The 15,559-nt window shown below is 45.0% G+C and overlaps 1 protein-coding gene across 1 annotated transcript in view; it reads right to left on the bottom strand.

The window, feature by feature from the left end:
- LOC130125441 (neurexin-3b-like) overlaps positions 1-15,559 on the bottom strand; it is a 412,131-nt gene that overhangs the window by 59,386 nt on the left and 337,186 nt on the right. Inside the window, exon 17 of the mRNA XM_056295020.1 lies at positions 2,927-3,098. Coding sequence (XP_056150995.1) covers positions 2,927-3,098 — 172 coding nt within the window. The remainder of the gene's footprint in view (positions 1-2,926; positions 3,099-15,559) is intronic.

Here is a 15,559-nt window from a genome sequence, read left to right as displayed (position 1 = left end):
AGCAAGCTAAGTAGGGCACTCGAGATGTCCCTCTCCCCAGCTACGCCCTCCAACTCCTCCTGGGGGATCTCAAGGCGTTCCCAGGCTGGATTGGACATGTAGTCCCTCCAGCAAGTTCTGAGTTTACCCCGGGGTCTCCTCCAAGTTGGATGTGCCTGGTAAACCTCTGAAGGAAGGCGCACAGGAGGCATCCTAATCAGTTGCCCGAACCACCTCAACTGGCTCCTTTCGACGCAAAGGAGCAGTGGCTCTACTCCGAGCTCCCTCCAGATGTCCAACCTCCTCACCCTATCTCTAAGGCTGAGCCCAGATGCCCTATGGAGGAAACTAATTTCAGCTGCTTGTATCCGCGATCTGACTTTTTTGGTCACTACCCAAAGCTCATGACCATAGGTGAGGGTTGGAACAAAGACTGACTGGTAAATTGAGAGCTTTGCCTTCCGGCTCAGCTCCCTCTTCACCACAATGGTCCGGTACAGTGTCCGCATTACTGCTGATGCTGCACCAATCCGCCTGTCAAGCTTCCGCTCCATCCTACCCTCACTCGTGGACAATACCCCGAGATACATGAACTCCTTCACTTGAGGCAACAACTCATCCCCGACCTGGAGGGAGCAATCCACCATTTTCCAGTAGAGAACCATGGCCTCAGACTTCTGTACATCTGCCATGAAAATCTGAAATAAAGTGTATACTGAAAATATTGGGGTCACTATGTCGATTCTAAATCAACAATTGATCAATATGAGCTTTTGATTCCAACCTTCAAAATCAAAAGCAGGATTGGTGATTTTCATAGTATTTTTTTTCTCTCCACCCCCGTCTAGTTGTGCACATCTGGTGTGCATCCGGAAAAAAAACAAAAAAAAACCCACTTCAAATATGACACAGCGTAGTTTACCGGTAGCCTGCAGCTGCATTTTTAAGACATCATGGACATTTGCCATGGTACCATATGCCACTTCAGGCAACACAACAAATATGACAACTGGTGAAATACGTTATTGTCATTACATTTTAAATAAATTATCTAAATTTGGCCATATGGCCTCCATCCATTGTCCAAGCCACTTATCCTGAGTAGGGTCGCGGGATGCTGGAGCCCATCCCAGCAGTCATTGAGCGGCAGGCAGGGAGACACCCTGAACAGGCCGCCAGTCCATCACAGGGCTGACACATTCGCACCTAGGGACAATTTAGCATGGCCGATTCAGACTTACATGTCTTTGGACTGTGGGAGGAAACCAGAGCACCCGGAGGAAACCCACGCAGACACAAGGAGAACACGCAAACTCCATACAGAGGACAACCCGGGATGACCCCCAAGGTTGGACAACCCTGGGATTCGAACTCAGGACCTTCTTGCTGTGAGGCAACCGCGTTAACCACTGTGCCACCATGCTGCTTAAAGAACAAATTGAGCATGTAAATGACAGCTGTCAGGGCATAAAACCAATGATCTGCTGATCTTTACAAATCAAAACTTGATAGTCTAAACAACGGCATAGTGTGCTGAAAAAAATGTTTAAACCAAAAGTCGAATCGTGACCTTAAAACTGAAAGTCAAACTGAATCGAGGATTTGGAGAATCGTGACACCCCTAGAATAATTTAACAAAAAACCTCTCTCAATCTGTCACGGCTTCAGATACACAGAACTCTTTGGAGTTAATGGCAAGTCAAAATTAGAGTGACTATGGGTTATTATCCCCTGCAATTTTCCCTAGATGATGAATCATTTCATCTTTTTCTCTCCACATAACACTTCATTACTAAGTTGTTTATCTGCGTTTGCTTTGCTTAACTGAGTCAGTCTGAATAGTAGATAATGGGGAGAGGAAAAAAAAAAAAAACCAAAACCCCAAAACAATGGTTGTCTCTTCCAAATTGGTTGGCACTAGGGCCAAAAAGATATCAAAGTACAGGAGTGCCAACCCAAGATAATGGAGCATAAAGTAGAAGCTATGGGAGATTTTCCTTTCCTAACCCTCTCTCTATCGCCCTCTGTGTCTCTCACCTAGCTAGCTGAGCAGCACATCTCTGTTCCAAATGACGGGAACGCCTGAACCTCCAAATGGAGCAGGCTTCGTTTCATGAACCTATTTGTATTCAGCCGCTGTGTTGCCTCGGCTGACCTGGGACTGAGAGATACAGGCAGGCAGTAGCTTTATCTGGCCAACAGGCCACCCTCCTTTTCTGCTATCCTTTCCTCGCTCACCCACCAACCAGCTCCCCTTGGTGCCTTTTAATCCCTCCCTGGAACAAAATGGCTGGATGTCACCTGGCTAATGCTTGCTGCGAGACAAAGGACGCTAGTATGGTCCACTTTCCTCACAGGGAGGAACATTTCAGGATACATTTGGTGTTTTTCATTGTTTGTTTATCAGTATTACTGTTATCTATTGCTCATATGCTGTTATTTAAACTTGCAGCTTTTAGCCTTAATTTGGCTCTGGTGTCTCTATGCATGCTCAGTAATCCAGGTAAGGAAATCACAGAGAGTTGAATCAGTTCATCTGGGCACAATGTTTACTGAGAGAAACATTTCACCCCTAAGCGGAGTGACTTCTTCAGTCTCAACTGAAGAAGTCAAGTTTATAAGGGTGGGGATACCTGCAGTCAGTTGAAACTGAAGAGGTCACTTAGATGAGTGATGAAACGTTTCTCTCAATAAACACTAGCGTCCAGATGAACTGATTCAACTTTCTGTGATTGGCTCTGATGTGTTTTCCTTTACAGCAGAAAGGGAGGCAATGATCCTCTGATGCATTTTGATCCTTGTTTGGGCCCTTTGAAAACAAGCAGGTGATGTCCAGCGGTATTCAAATTACTTCCCATCATTCTTGCAGAAATACATGTCAGAACATTCAGAGCTGAAAGAGCAATGGTTATATAAATTCCAAACAGACATGAAAAGGCTTGTGTACCTGTTGGAAAATGCTCGTTGATTGGCCAGTTGTCCACCTGTAAGGTGGCGTTTCCTCCGTTCCTGGTGAATCTAACCAGATGGTATTTACCATCATTTACTGCTGTAGTTGTCTCCTTCACACTGATGTCCACTGTCCCTATGTTGAAAGTCACACCTACTTTGCCTTGCTCCTACGAGAGACAGAGAGAGAGAGAGCAGGAGAGAGAAGAAAAAGAAGCAAGTAGTTATTACACTGATCCTAGCCTTGTATGATTACTCAAGACAAACGAATCATTGGAATTTTGTCATGCAAATTATTCTGAAGACAAAATGAGGGCTACAATTCTGCAAACGCATTTCACTTTGAGTCCAACATTCTACGTTACGGAAATCTGACTTATTGTTCAACCTTTTGTTGTGCCGTGATTAACCACATCAGGCTGACTGCAAAAAGTTGACCTGAAATGGAGAGGGTGAGCGCTTTCAGTTGGTTCTTATGGGTAACCAACCACCCTGAGAACCTGGGGATGCTAGCTTGCTACGCTTCATTATGCCACTGTAATGTGATGAAAATAGGCTGCCAGCAGAGATTGTAATGATGAGTAATGCTCCCTGCAGCCTGTCACTGTAAAACTGGCAGGACAGATGCCTTTTCTGCTGCAGCCTTTACAATATGTATGAATGCCATATGATTTGTTTAGTTCTTAACCGTAAGCCAGTTACACCACATCCACAGAAGACTTAACAGGACCTCACGATCACTCCCCCTCTCCCATCCCCTCAACCTCGCTAATTTTTATGAGCTGCCAGTATGTTTTATTGTGGCTGCTTGCACATTCATGGGCATGTAGGCGTTACAAGAAAAGGATTTTTAAGCCGAGGCTGGGCATGTGCAAGAGGCGATGAGGAATGGCTACGTTTTCTTTGTCATTTGTTTTAATCCTTTACGAGGATCTCAAAAGTGTACTTTAGACACCCCGGAGCGGATGGATGGTTACTCAAACCAAAACCAAAATTGGAGGATGACGCGTGTTTTATTTGATCAACCGAGAGATCGGCAGAGCTGTTAGATCACAGAACTTGATAATGTCAGCCTGAATTTAGCGTTGCCAACCTGATGCTCGTGATAAACACATCGCCAGTTTCTTCAAAGTATTTTTCCCTGCGAGACCTTGGGCTGAATTAGTTCTCTCTGCACTTTCACTGGGTTGATGGGGAGGCAGTTGAAGTATAAGGTCAACAGAAAAGAGCATTGATATAAAATTAGCCTTGACCCCCTGAAACTACAATTTCATGGAGTCCTTGGAAGAAATCCCTTTTTTCTCTCTTCGAATCTTTCAGTTAGTGTTTGCTTTTTCGTTTTGTTATTGTTGCTGAACATGAAGTGGATAAGTACTGTTTTTGGGCTCGTTGTCTGTTAGATGAAGAGGGTCACCCAAAGTTTTTCACCTTCCATGTGGAATCTGCAATTTTTTTCCCCCCGCTTTTTCTCCCCACTTGTACTTGGCCAATTACCCCACTCTTCTGAGCCGTCGCGGTCGGTGCTCCACCACCTCTGCCGATCCGGGGAGGGCTGCAGACTACCACATGCCTCCTCCGTTACATGTGGAGTCACCAGCCGCTTCTTTTCACCTGACAGTGAAGAGTTTTGCCAGGGGGATGTAGCACATGGGAGGATCACACTATTCCCCCCAGTTCCCCCTCCCCCCAAACAGGTGCCCCGACTGCTCAGAGGAGGCGCTAGTGCAGCAACCAGGACATATACCCACATCCGGCTTCCCACCTGCAGACACGGCCAATTGTGCCTGTAGGGACGCCCGACCAAGTGGGAGGAAACACGGGGATTCGAACCTCCGATTCCCGTGTTGGTAGGCAACAGAATAGACCGCTACGCCACCCGGACACCCCGGAATCTGCAATTTTTGAGATGATGATCACTGCCATCAAACCAAATGAAACACCATATATGTATGTGGGGGCGGGGGGGGGGGGTAAATCCACTTAGCTACTATGGCAGCTTGAGGATAAGAACTGAATTTTGTACTTCATACTTAGAGCTGAAACATTCTTTGTCCATTCACAAAAGCAGATCTGGCATGACATTATGGCGTGCTCGTGAGCATAATGTGAAGAACGGCAGAGCTCTTCTCCCTTGTGACAGTCCTTAAGATCGGGAAGATAATAGAACAAGAATGGCACTAAAGACAAGAGAAAGCCATCTCCTAAAAGCCGAGGTAGGGCTCGCGGAGAGACTCGGATGTGCAGACAACCTCGACACTCACTTAACGTTTTAGTCGGAGAAGCTATAAAAGTGCTCTTAATTTACGCAGTCGCCATTAAAATTGAAATGGTACTTGGGAAAACAATATGCACAAGCATACATTACGGGGGAGGGCACATGCACAGGCCCACACAGAAGTCTCACACGTACACAAAATAAAGAAACATGAACATACTGAATGCATGCAGAAAGGCTTAAAGTAAGCACACACAGTACCATGTTTGTGATTAAATGTGACAAGGTGATGCTCTGTGTGTGCATTGTACCATGAAAAATACTACTAGAGCATCCCCCACTAATGACAGGGCCATTCCCCTATAAGAAAAAATAATAATAATAAAAAAAAAAAACCAACAACAAAATGTCTGACGACCTTGACATGAACAACACGCAGACAGACGCATCAGTAGTGCATCCACTATGACCCTCAGAGACTCTGGCAGGCCCGGCTCTCCTGTGTAGCTGCATCAAAGCCACATCACCAACCCACTAATACCTACAAACAAAGACAGATCGTCACCCCCCCCCCCCCGAACTCCCTGCCGCCCCTGGCCCTGGTACAAACAAACAATGAAACACAACAACTGCACCCCTCTGCAACCGTTACTCCGTGCCTCCGGGTGGTGTATAGAGTGAGGACACAGTGAAGGTGTGCGTGTGTGTGTGTGTGTGTGTGTGTGCGCGCGCGTGCTTTTTAATGGCACAGCTTTCTCCTTGTCTGCAGCTACCTCTAGTGTCCAGCTACCCCCCCCACCTACCACCTACCTGCCCACCCCTCTCGCTGCAGCACTGTTAGATTGACAGATCCAATTACGATTTTTATTGGCCTGTCGCTCGCGAGGCGGGAAGGCACTTCATTGTCTCCTGAGCAAAGGGGAAAAACAGCTATTGTTCTTAGTGGAAAAGATGATGGCCGTTATTCCAGGGGTAAACAAATGATGCAAGGAGAATCACCCCCCCCCCACACACACACACACTTGTACAACCATACACAAACATACACACAAGTAGACACACCCCTATCTCCCGGCACCCAAGCACACGCAAACAAAAAAAAGTCATAAAGTGCAACCTTTGCTGAAGAATCTCCGTTTTAATAACCACCCAAAATGAAAAATTAACAGCAGTGTCCACGTACCCAATCTCACAATAAATATGAAATTGCGGTGGGGCGAGATGTTATCATCTGGTACGTTGTGTTACAGTACTTTTTAGTTTTCAGCATCCCCTCATGTGCTCTGCTTGATGCTATAGTTTTGAGCACCGACTCTTTTCTCGCTGTTGATACAGAATGAAACTGTTGGTGGGGTTCTGCTACAGGACTCTATTTTCTGTGTGTGTTTGCCTTCTGTGTAACTAAAACTGTTAAAAGTAATTGCATTTATGCTACGGCCCCTCTCTGCGTTAGCTGGCTTAGGCTCGGCACGAGGAGCTCCAGTGGTCCCACGTGACCCAGCACACACTGACACCGGTAATCAGGCCCGCCGCAATCCAATTCAGGGCCGATCAATGCCTCCAACACATAGAGCGCCTCAGGCAGAGAGAGAGAGGGAGAGAGAGAATCACTCAAAGCAGCGGCAGCCAATTCTGCAGACAGCCATCACAGCCCATCGCAGACAGCTGCTGTACAGGGGATGGGCCGCTACAATAGACCTCATCCCCGGCTCGCTGAATGGTCATTCTGCCAAGCCAAAGGCCCAGATAGATACATACATGTGAAAGCTATTTTGCAAAGGTGAGATGGGTAGAATTAATGCATTTAGCTCTGCAGAGGGGGGGGGGGGGCTGACAAAAGAGAAAGAGAGACTGGGAGAAAACGGATGAGTTTAAGTGTGTGATGTGCTTGCACTAAGCTCAGTGACTTTGGCAAGGTGGAGAACACTGAAAACGGCTTATAAAGCACTCTAAGGTCAGATGATGTGTGCTGGTATTAAAGATCCCCCCCCTCCCACACACACACACACACACACAAAAGGCATTGCATTGCAATCACACTTTGATTGAAATCTGGTATGGGTAGAGAGTAGTTGTAGCAGGATGACTCCAGTTGATCTATATTAAGTCTCGAGTGCGGAGGAAGGAATATCTAATATCAAAAATGTGAACAAGTCCCTAGGTGGGAGTTTGGGTTACATATCCCCCCTTTCTCATCTGACATCCAGTGCTCACGTTAGCTTTTGCGGTCAGGAGCCATCAAAACTGGATCATGGAAGCAGCGGAGGCAGAATCAATAGGCTGGAGAAGCTAGGACAACGGGAGACACGGTGGATTGATGCCCCTGGCCTTCAAAGCACCCGAACCATTTGTCGTCAGTAATTGACAGAGATAACTCACGGATAGCGCGGTGATTTGTAACTGTCGGCTCTTGTGAACGTCACAGCCTCGAGTCGGAAATTTCTTAAAGGGTAAAATGTAAGAGGCTGATGCAGAGACGCTTGTGGGCAATCTGCTGTTCCACGGGCCGACGCGGGATCCTCCATTGTAACCAGCAAACGAATTATTAAGTGGGGCCCCGAGCTGGAACGGGTTGCAGTATTAAAGTAGTCTACATAGAACTCTGAAAACGCTTCTAATTAGACAATTTTTAATAAACCTTTATCTGAATGTACACCAGCATGGTCCTCCATAGTCCCCATTTTCCTGGTATCAAAAATGGTTTAGTCCTTCAAAGCTTGTTTCACATATTTGGACTCTGCCAAAGAAGCATTAAGTCACTGAAGTACAAACCTCTTTGAGTCATTTTCAAGTCTCGCAAATCTGTTCAGGGACACATAGGTATAGTAGTTACTGCACAATCTCAACCTAAAATTTGAGCTAGACTGAGACTAAATAGCAATGGGCATATCTTCTTATATTTCATTAAATTAATTTCTGAGTTATCTGAACCTTATTAGGCCAGTGAATTCTACAGCAAAAACAAAGGGCATCACTTGGAAAAATGTGTAGAGAAAGACGGATTATGACTCACACTAATTGTTGCAAATAGAGCAGAGTCTTATTCCAAAGCCTGCCATGACTTCATCTGCTTACTCTAATGATGGAGATGTTGCGCTGCTGAGCAACAAGAAACAGATCCAGGAACTCATTTTGGAAGGGTTAAGTAGGTTTTGAATAAATCCGAGTGATGTGCGATTTCTCTACAAGAGGCAGAGAAACTGCAGCATCCTTTTGATACTTTCACCATATAGAGACAGGCCCCAATATGTCTTAATGCACTATTCAAATAAACCTTCTCCTAAAAACTGTGCAAAATTTCATTCATCATTAATTTACTCCAAGGTTCATTTAAGCATTATTCATCAGCTTTAGAACAGCGATGAGAGCTGACAAGGGAAGATGCAAGGCATGGTGGCTATGAAATATTGATCACACCTAAAAGACCAAGAGGCCTCATAGCGGCTATTTTTTACACCTGAGAGAGCCAGGAACAGCTTCATCGAGTGGACAGGAACAAAATGGTCTCCACCTCACTTTACTAAGTGCTACTGTAGGTAATTCTTGGGTAATGCTGGTCAGTCCATTAGCCGGTTGGTTAATGCTCAGGAGTGCCAACCATTGTTAGCCTCCAAACGACGCCTGCAAAAGAAAGGAGCCGCTGCATTTTTAATATAAACACACGCAGCAGCATTGTGAGGGCAGTAATGGCTTTGACTCCTGCGCCAGGGCTCAATGTCAAACTCGGAGAATCGCTCTTTGATCCGCTGCTGCAGAATATGAATCGCGCAGGGTCAGCCTTATCAATTATTTACACCCACTCTTTCTCTATTTCCTGTTTGTCTGCTCTTGTGGCTGTAACTTGCCCTGACACTAATGGCGGATGGTCTGGTGAAAACATTTATCAATGTTACCGCAGAGCCCTCCCTGGGTCCATACTATCACTTTCAAGCTTTTGGAACTAAAAACACTGACGTTGCACATATATCGTACATCGTCTGAGTAAAAGACATTGTCCTTTAAGAGAACCCTTGGTCAAACAGCACATCCTGTACTGCAGTTTTTTTTGTTTTTTTGCAGTTGCACTGTATTATATTTCCAATCACCAGTCAACAAATGAAGGAATAAAGTAGATATGGCTGCTGCTGAAATGCAATAACATGCTTCCAAAGAGCCCAGTTCAATAAAAGTTGAAATGATGGTATTTGTTGATATGTGATGGTTTGATTGTTTTGACAATACAAGCAATTGCTACTTGGCCAATGAGAAATATGAGGAAAAATACAGTATATCAGCTGTTAGTTGGTTAACTTTAACATAACCATGAACATACGGGTGGCATGGCGGTCTATTCTGTTGCCTACCAACACGGAGATCGCCGGTTCGAATCCCTGTGTTGCCTCCGGCTTAGTCGGGTGTCCCTAAAGACACAATTGGCCGTGTCTGTGGGTGGGAAGCCAGATGTGAGTGTGTCCTGGTCACTGCACTAGCGCCTGTTTGGGGGAGGAGGGGGAACCGGGAGGAGGAGCGTAATCCTCCCACGTGCTATGTCCCCCTGGTGAAATTCCTCACTGTCGGGTGAAAAGAAACGGCTGGCGACTCCACATATATCGGAGGAGGCATGTGGTCTGCAGCCCTCAACGGATCAACAAAGGGGGTGGAACAGCGACCGGGATGGCTCAGAAGAGTGGTGTAATTGGCCAAGTACAATTGGGGAGAAAAAAGGGGAACCCCCCACACACAAACAAAAAAACTTTAACATAACCATTACCTCATATAACATATTACTTCAGGGGTGGCATGGCTCTGGAGGTATAGCGGGTCATGTAGTAACCGGAAGGTCGCTGGTTCAATCCCCGGCTCCTCCAGACAGCATGTCGAAGTGTCCATGAGCAAGACACTGAACCCCCTAATTGCTCCTGATGAGCAGGTTGGTGCCTTGCATGGCAGCCTCCACCATTGGTGTAAGAATATGTGTGTGGATGGGTGAATATGAGGTATACGTTGTACAGTGGTTTGAGTGGTCAGTAGACTAGAAAAGTGCTGTATAAATGCAGTCCATTTACCACAACAGTCTGCTGGAAGAAAAAAAAAATCAGTCAGTATTTGGAGATAACAGATCTCTAAATCACCCAGAGATTCTCACAACCTGCTGAGTACGTTGTGAAAAGGTGCCGAGGGTCGCTCCGTTTTTTTCTCCGTTCTCTCTGGCTACAATGATACATGGCAGAACTAATTACAATACACAGAGCATAATTACAAGCCTACTACACCGCAGAAACACTGTGAGATATCAGCCATGAATTTTCATCTGTCTGATGGCCTGTCCTATCAACACACCGTTTCATTTGCATTACAACAAGCGGCGCACCAGCCAACCAACAATGTACAATCGAGTGTGTGTTTCGAAAGCGATGGGCCTCAGTGGCCTGCAAACACCCACACGTAGACAATCGCCCCCACCGCCCCACCACCTACCTGCACCTTCTGCATCAACATGCTCATTTCAATAATAAGGTATTGGACTGATGTTTCGCAGCAGCTGTTTGGCAGAGGCTGGCCATAAATCATAAGTTGTATTTCATTTGCTTAGGGGAAGCACTACGGGTCTACTCCCTTGTCTGTTAAAGGGCACGTCGTCTGTGACCTCACACTGTGCTGGGTTGGGCCAAACGGTCCCTGTGCAACAGGGGGCTCATTAAAAAAAGGAGCCAATGAATAGGATTTGTGCTAGATGAAATAATATGCTGTGAAAGTCCATTAGGGACTGAGCTAATGAAATTGAAACAGCTTGGTGATCAAATTAGAATCTGTTCGACAGATATTTAATTTAATGTGCCGCTGAATTCAAGCCCTTTCTAGTCGGTAGCCCTGGAATGAAACAGCACACCATATATCAGGCAGGGACACAATCTATCCCATGTTCGGTTCCCCTCTTATTTTTCCTTCAAACGAGGGAGAACAACCTCCAAGAGCAGAGTTTGTGGAGTGGAAAGAGCACGCTCTCCCTCTTTACAATTTCTAATTAAACAGGGCTAAAGCCCTTAGACCTGAAACAAAGGAAAGAAACAGATTTGAAAAAGTAAGATATATATACGTATATCGTTTTTTTCCGAAACCGTCAATAGTGTTGAGTGCTCGACTAATGAGGCGTGGAATATCAACATTAGCAGCTGATGAGTGCGAGACGCACGAAACAGGCCTGTACTGCTATGCATTAAAATCTTTTTTCCTGTATCCGTGTTGATATATATATATATATATATATAGAGAGAGAGAGATATATAGAGATATAATAATAATCTTAAGATTCTTAATTTTAATCCTTAATAATCGTCATCTTAATAAGCTTAATATTCCGCTCCTCATTTGTTGAGCACTCTTACCAACACCGTAGGGGAAGTGCTCAACAAATAAGGAGCAAAATAATCCAGTCAGTCCAGTAAATTCTTTATGAGACAGTACAAGCCTGTCTCATGCCATAAGCAATCATCAGCTGTCAATAAACCTACTAGGTTTACTGACAGGTTTATTGACAGTTTATATATATACACACACACACACACACACACACACACATATATATATATATATACATAAGGAAAATGTCACTAGCCCAATCACTACAAAAACCTTTTCAGTGACCTTTCAACGTGTCTCTCCGCGGAGCATACCTTCAGTCACTTTGGCACATGCATTGCAGCGACTGCTTCATAAAGAGGGATGTGTCGAAATCCTTTGAACAGACACACACAAGATTTCGCCTTGTTTGAAGTGCTGTCCTCTCTCTATTTTCCAAGCCCTCGCTGGGATCTCCGGAGGAACATCCAAAGCATGACAAAATCGTGAGAAACATAAGTGAAGAAGAAAAAAAAAAGAAGAAAAGAAAAGAAAAAGAAAAAATGTGCTCCTAAACTGAGACTATTTTGGTCATCATATCGCACAACGAATCCGGGATAAAACTACTGGGCTAATACTGTCTACCATGGACAAATGTATGGATGAACTGGTAAATGCAGACAAAATAAAGATGCCTTGTTAGTGAGACTGTAAAGGACAGAAGGGCTCTCCTCCTGTCACCAAATGCAGAGACGCACCAGGCAGTCGCTTGGATCTTCCCCACTTTGAACACCAAGTAAAGTCTGGACTACGATTCTTACAGAGCAGAGGAAGAGAGGGAGAGAGAGACACAGAAGGACAGAGAGGGAGAGAGAGAGATAGGGAGAGAAAAGACACAGATACCATACCATAGCATATGTATGTATCTATATATGTATATAAATATACATAAAGAGAGAGACAGACAGACAGGCAGACAGACAAAGAGAAAGAGAGAGAGAAGCAGCTTTCTCTCCATTTGTTTATACTGCATACACAATAAAATTCTGGGCATGGCCACAAACAGAAGGGCTGATGGATGTAAATACAAACGCTTGCCCATGCATGAAAAAAACAAAAACACAAAAAAACCCCAAAAAAACAAAAACAAAACAAAAAAAGATGAAAAATGTGGCCACTTTTTTTTTGTCACAGGCCTCCTTTGTTGAATATTGTCATTGCCTGGCTGCATTGAAAATTTTGAGTGCCAACACTCGCGCGTACCTGCAAACAGGTGTTAAAATGCTAATGCTACTTGCTGATATAAACTGTGTCTACACACACAGTGAACGCTGCTCTGATCCTTAGCCTGCAATGTCAGGTCTTGGGGTGTAGAGGGCGAAGGATAAGAACAAGTCTTATTCCCCAATCTCAGGAGATGATGAGGCAGAAGAAAAGGTCTTCTCTGTTCTCCGTCGGGGGTCAGATTGTTGCCAACAAGCGTGGCAGAGGGAGTTGGATGGTCCTGAAACATGCTGGCAGCTGAGAGGAGGGTGGTCTGTTGCCAAGGGTAACCTGCCCTGGATCAAGACTATACCCACCACCTCGCCTGCTGAGGTGTCGGTGATGAAGAAAGAGGAGGCAGAGGAAGAGAGATAGAGAGAAAAAAAAAGCATTAGAGAGGGTCAGGGCAAAATCAGGGGAGGGAGGGAGAGAGAGAGAGAGAGAGAGAGAGAGAGATGGACAAGTAGGAAAAAATACACAGAGTAGAATGAGAAGGATGATGTGAGGCAGAGAGATAGAGAGCTGGAACGCAGAGCGGTCAACTGGGAAGAGGGTCCCAAACAAGCTCTTTTGTCTTTTAGTGTCTCTTCCCCTTGATGTACTGTGCTGTGCTCATTTTGACCTGATTTCATTTTCGTGTTGAAAGGCCACTCTTCTCTGCAACAGCCAGTCACGCCCTCACAGCCAAGCGCAGTAGACATCACATGCCCCTTTTAAAATTCTGATTATTTGTGAACCGGTCATGCTGCTGCGGCATGGAGGGGTTGAGATGAGCGAGATGATTGAATCCCGCCTTGCCTGGCATCAGTCTAACAGCTTGTTAGGGTGCTGTCTGGAAGTTATGTGTTAGATTCTGTAAAAAGCAGTACATCTCTGCAACTCTTACCACAGTATCTTCACGGAGAATCAATAATTCAACACAAAACAACTTCTGAAGTGAGATTCACATTTTGAAGTATTAGTGTTTGCCTCCCTATCAAGAAGAAATACCTAGGTGTCCACACCTTAAGAGACTGTAGCAGGATGGTTTGCTGTAAGCCAATCAATAACCAAGAGCAGGTCTTACTGCAGGTAAGAATAACTGCATGGGCATTATGCAGAGATGGAGTCGGGACTCCTTAAAGCCCTCCCGCCTTGACGGTTCAGTAGCCACACAGTGCGGCATATGCCATCTCTGTGTGGGCATGGCTGTCATCTCAGTTTGATACTGGTCAACCGTCCAAGTCTCATCTCGCATTTATTCATCTCTAATGTATGACCACATCCAGCGCATCAGAAGCCGTGTCAAACCAGCCATTACCGCACCAAACCTTCTGGCACCACCACAAAACAGATGATGCCCAGACACGGGGACACATCAAAAAGGTTAAAAAACAAGCTCTATCGGTAGGCTTTATCTTTCACTATGGAGTGGTATCTGTGTAGCCTTTATATAAAAGATACAAATCGAAGGGTGCATAACACAGATAAGATGGTCATTTTCTGTCAAGGAGTGCATTTGGGGAGTAGGCAATGGAGGTTTTCTTTGAGATAAGGCTAGTTATCAGACCTCCCGCTGCTCGGCAGCAGGGAGCATTTCCCTCGCTGTCTAAATGCGCAGCTGCTTTCCAGAGCAATCTTCATGAACCAGAGTTGATATGGCGAGCAAGAGAGAGGAGGGCGATAGGTGGGGCAGAGAAAAGAGAAAGAAAGAGCAAAAAAAGGGGCAGCCGAAAAGGAAGAAAGAACGGATAAGCAGAAGATGAGGAAAGAAAGAGGGAACAAACAAAGGAATAACTGTAACGCTAGCGAGCAATAAAGCTCGACACGAGCAGAGAGAAGAAAAGCTCTGAGATGGAGACTTGAATAGCCAGCACCTAAAATGGCTGAATAAATAGGAGGATATCTAGGTCGGTCTGTCTCTCCCACTTCAAGGAACATTAAGGCAGGATCATAGCTAGTGGCCCAGTTCTTGAGCGCCTTGGACACTTTCAGGGCAAGCTGTCTTCAAATACTGTCTGCTTTCCAGAGGAAGCGCTATACATCATTATATGCAAATGTTATACGGCCTGTGTGGGGGAGATAGAAATCATGAGCTACTTTTTAAGAGCACTTATTTATGAGGTTAAACAAAGAGAAATTATTTATGTTCTTTCTGCACGCTTGTCCATTGTGGTCATTTTTCTCTATAATTGTTTTTTTTTTCTCCTCACTATTTCCAAGCTTTTAGTTTTCATCAAATTAATTGCTGCTAAAGTAATAATGCACTAGACATTTAAAAAAAAAAAGCAATTTTCTTTTCCCACATACTGAAACCGCTAATAGATAAGTGCATATCAAAGGCTCGGCAGACAGCGCTCATTGCCGATTCTCCTCTTCCACAATTAGCAGGGCTGCCTGCAGAGAGAAGGCTCCGAATCGAGGCTACTGGGATGTAAGTGGATGCCAGCATAATTCAAAGAAACACCGGCGATGTTAATCGGAGGCTCTTTAGACTTTGCTGATACCTTGCATGCGGGGATCTGTTAATGCACGGCAATGCACGTCACACGCCAAAAGCAAACCCAAGTGTACGATCAGAGAATTCACTGCATGTGTCGCCATTCAGGACTGCGATTGCGGGTGTTTGAAAAGGTCTCATCGGTGTGTATGCGAAGTGATAGAGACGAGTGACGTGATACCAGGCGTGTTTGTGTGCATGTTTGCCTCTCTTGGACTCTTATGTCATAGAATAAGAGCAGAAATATGTCGTCTATCGATCTGTCTATTAGTGGTGTGAATCTTCACTGGCCTCGTGATTTGATTCAATTACAATTTGCCTGTCAATCATTCGATTGCACGATGCAACTCGATGCA

This window comes from Lampris incognitus, chromosome 15 (genome assembly GCF_029633865.1).
Source record: "Lampris incognitus isolate fLamInc1 chromosome 15, fLamInc1.hap2, whole genome shotgun sequence".
Taxonomy (NCBI): Eukaryota; Metazoa; Chordata; class Actinopteri; order Lampriformes; family Lampridae; genus Lampris; species Lampris incognitus.
This window is presented reverse-complemented; position numbering and strand designations above follow the sequence as displayed.